The sequence below is a fragment of the Lemur catta genome, chromosome 1, assembly GCF_020740605.2.
Source record: "Lemur catta isolate mLemCat1 chromosome 1, mLemCat1.pri, whole genome shotgun sequence".
NCBI lineage: Eukaryota > Metazoa > Chordata > Mammalia > Primates > Lemuridae > Lemur > Lemur catta.
Genome location: NC_059128.1, coordinates 110,928,079 through 110,929,884, shown reverse-complemented (window position 1 = coordinate 110,929,884; position 1,806 = coordinate 110,928,079). Strand labels below are relative to the sequence as shown.

General features: G+C 43.7%; 1 protein-coding gene across 1 annotated transcript; it reads right to left on the bottom strand.

Moving 5' to 3' along the window:
• Positions 1 to 243: 243 nt before the first annotated feature.
• Positions 244 to 1,253, bottom strand: LOC123634954 (non-histone chromosomal protein HMG-17-like). The gene has a single exon (XM_045546646.1). The coding sequence runs from the start codon at positions 1,230 to 1,232 to the stop codon at positions 882 to 884; it is 351 nt and encodes a 116-aa protein (XP_045402602.1). The 5' UTR covers positions 1,233 to 1,253; the 3' UTR covers positions 244 to 881.
• Positions 1,254 to 1,806: the final 553 nt, after the last annotated feature.

The window sequence follows — 1,806 nt, the reverse complement described above, 5'->3', positions numbered from 1 at the left end:
GCCTGCTGTTGAAGCTTTTTCCTGTATTTTGAAATTCCCTAAATGACTCATTTCTTTTTATTTTTTCCAAGCCAAACTATATCCAGCTTTATTAAAGATACTTTTCATAAACAATCATGGTATTTCAGGCAGGACATGGGCAGACAATCGTTAACAGTATACAACAACTTTCAAACTCCCTTCTTCAATGGTCTACCCAAATCAGAAAGCCACTATAAAATCCAATGAAGTCTTCATTTGATGCTCTGAACAGGGAAAGTTTAGAGTGAGGGTTGACATTTCACATTTAGCATGTTGTTTAACAACTTTTCACAAGCCGACCCTGACTTTCAGGAAATGAAATGAAAATGACAGAATTTATCTGAAGACCCACAATCTACAAATGGAACTGCTGCTCTTTGGAGGGGCACCATCTCAGTGGTGCCACCGGAAAGTCCAGATCACCCAACATACTGGTAAGCAATTATTGGAGGTCAGGCCCCAAGAGGTGTCTGGGTTTAAGGGAGTTAAGACTATGCTGAAGGCAGAGAGGGAGAATAGGACATAGAAGCAAATTAGTTTTTCCATACCACAAGGCGTTTGTGCCAAGGTGGCTATGTGTCAACGTCAGGGAATCCCTCCTCCTGAGAGCCAAGAGGAAGTCTCTCAAAACTAGAAGGGAAAGGTGTTTTCCCCATATGGATCTAGCTTTGGAGACATTCTATTAGTGACATATGTCCCCTTCCCCCCGCCAAACAACAATGAAGTGTTCTGTGTGCTAACAATGTAGCTTAAAAAAAAAAAGTAAAACAAAATTCTGCATTTTTAAAAAACTTGATAAAAAATAGAATTTCAAACTGTACAGTCACCAGAAGTACACAGTTATCAAAAATGCACACACTTCACTTGGCATCTCCAGCACCTTCAGCTCTCTGTGCCTGGTCTGTTTTGGCGTCTCTGTTTTCTGCAGGGTTATTCCCCTCCTTGCCAGCGTCAGCTTTTCCCTTTTGCCCTTTGGGTACCTTCTCTCCCTTCTTTGCAGGGGCCTTTTTAGGCTTCAGCTCTGGCTTTGGAGGAGCAGGTTTAGCAGACAACCTCGCGGATCTTCTCTGTGGTTCGTCCTTTGCCTTGGCTTTATCTCCTTTAGCATCCCCTTCAGCCTTTCTCTTGGGCATGGTGGCGACGGCGGCGGGACGTAGGCGCTGGACACGGGGATGCAGCGGCGCGTGGGCTTTGGTTGGTCCGGCGGTCATTCTCGCCTCCTCTTCTTCACACTGCTCCAATGACTCATTTCTTTAAGTTCTGGCATCTTTTCTTATGTTGTCTATCTCTTTAGAGACTTTTTCGTTTTATTCATCCATGTTTGGAAATATTTATGGCTTCATTGTGTTGGTTTTCAACATTCTCATCAATCTGATTCATCTTATTTGCCATCCATATTCTAAATTCCATTTCTGACATTTCATCAATTTCCTTTCGGTTGAGGTCCATTGCTGTAGATCAATAGATCCTTTGGGCTGTTGAATGAACTTGTTTTTCTCATGTTGCCAGAGTTCTTTTCCTGGTTTCTTCTCATCTGTAATGTCTTCTCAGCTCAGGGCAGGTAGGTTTGTGGTGCACCTGTTCTTCTTTTCTGGGAACTCTCCTAATTAGTGAGAAGAATGAGATGTCCCTAGATGGTACTTTTGTATTCTTTTCTGGAAGATTGACCTGGCAGGAGAGGGACAGATGTCCTGAGAGCCTGCAATGCAGCTGTTCTGCATTGCCGCATTCCCCTGTGGTTTTTCCATTCCCCTGTGGTTGTCACAGTCCAAGCCAGTGCCTGGG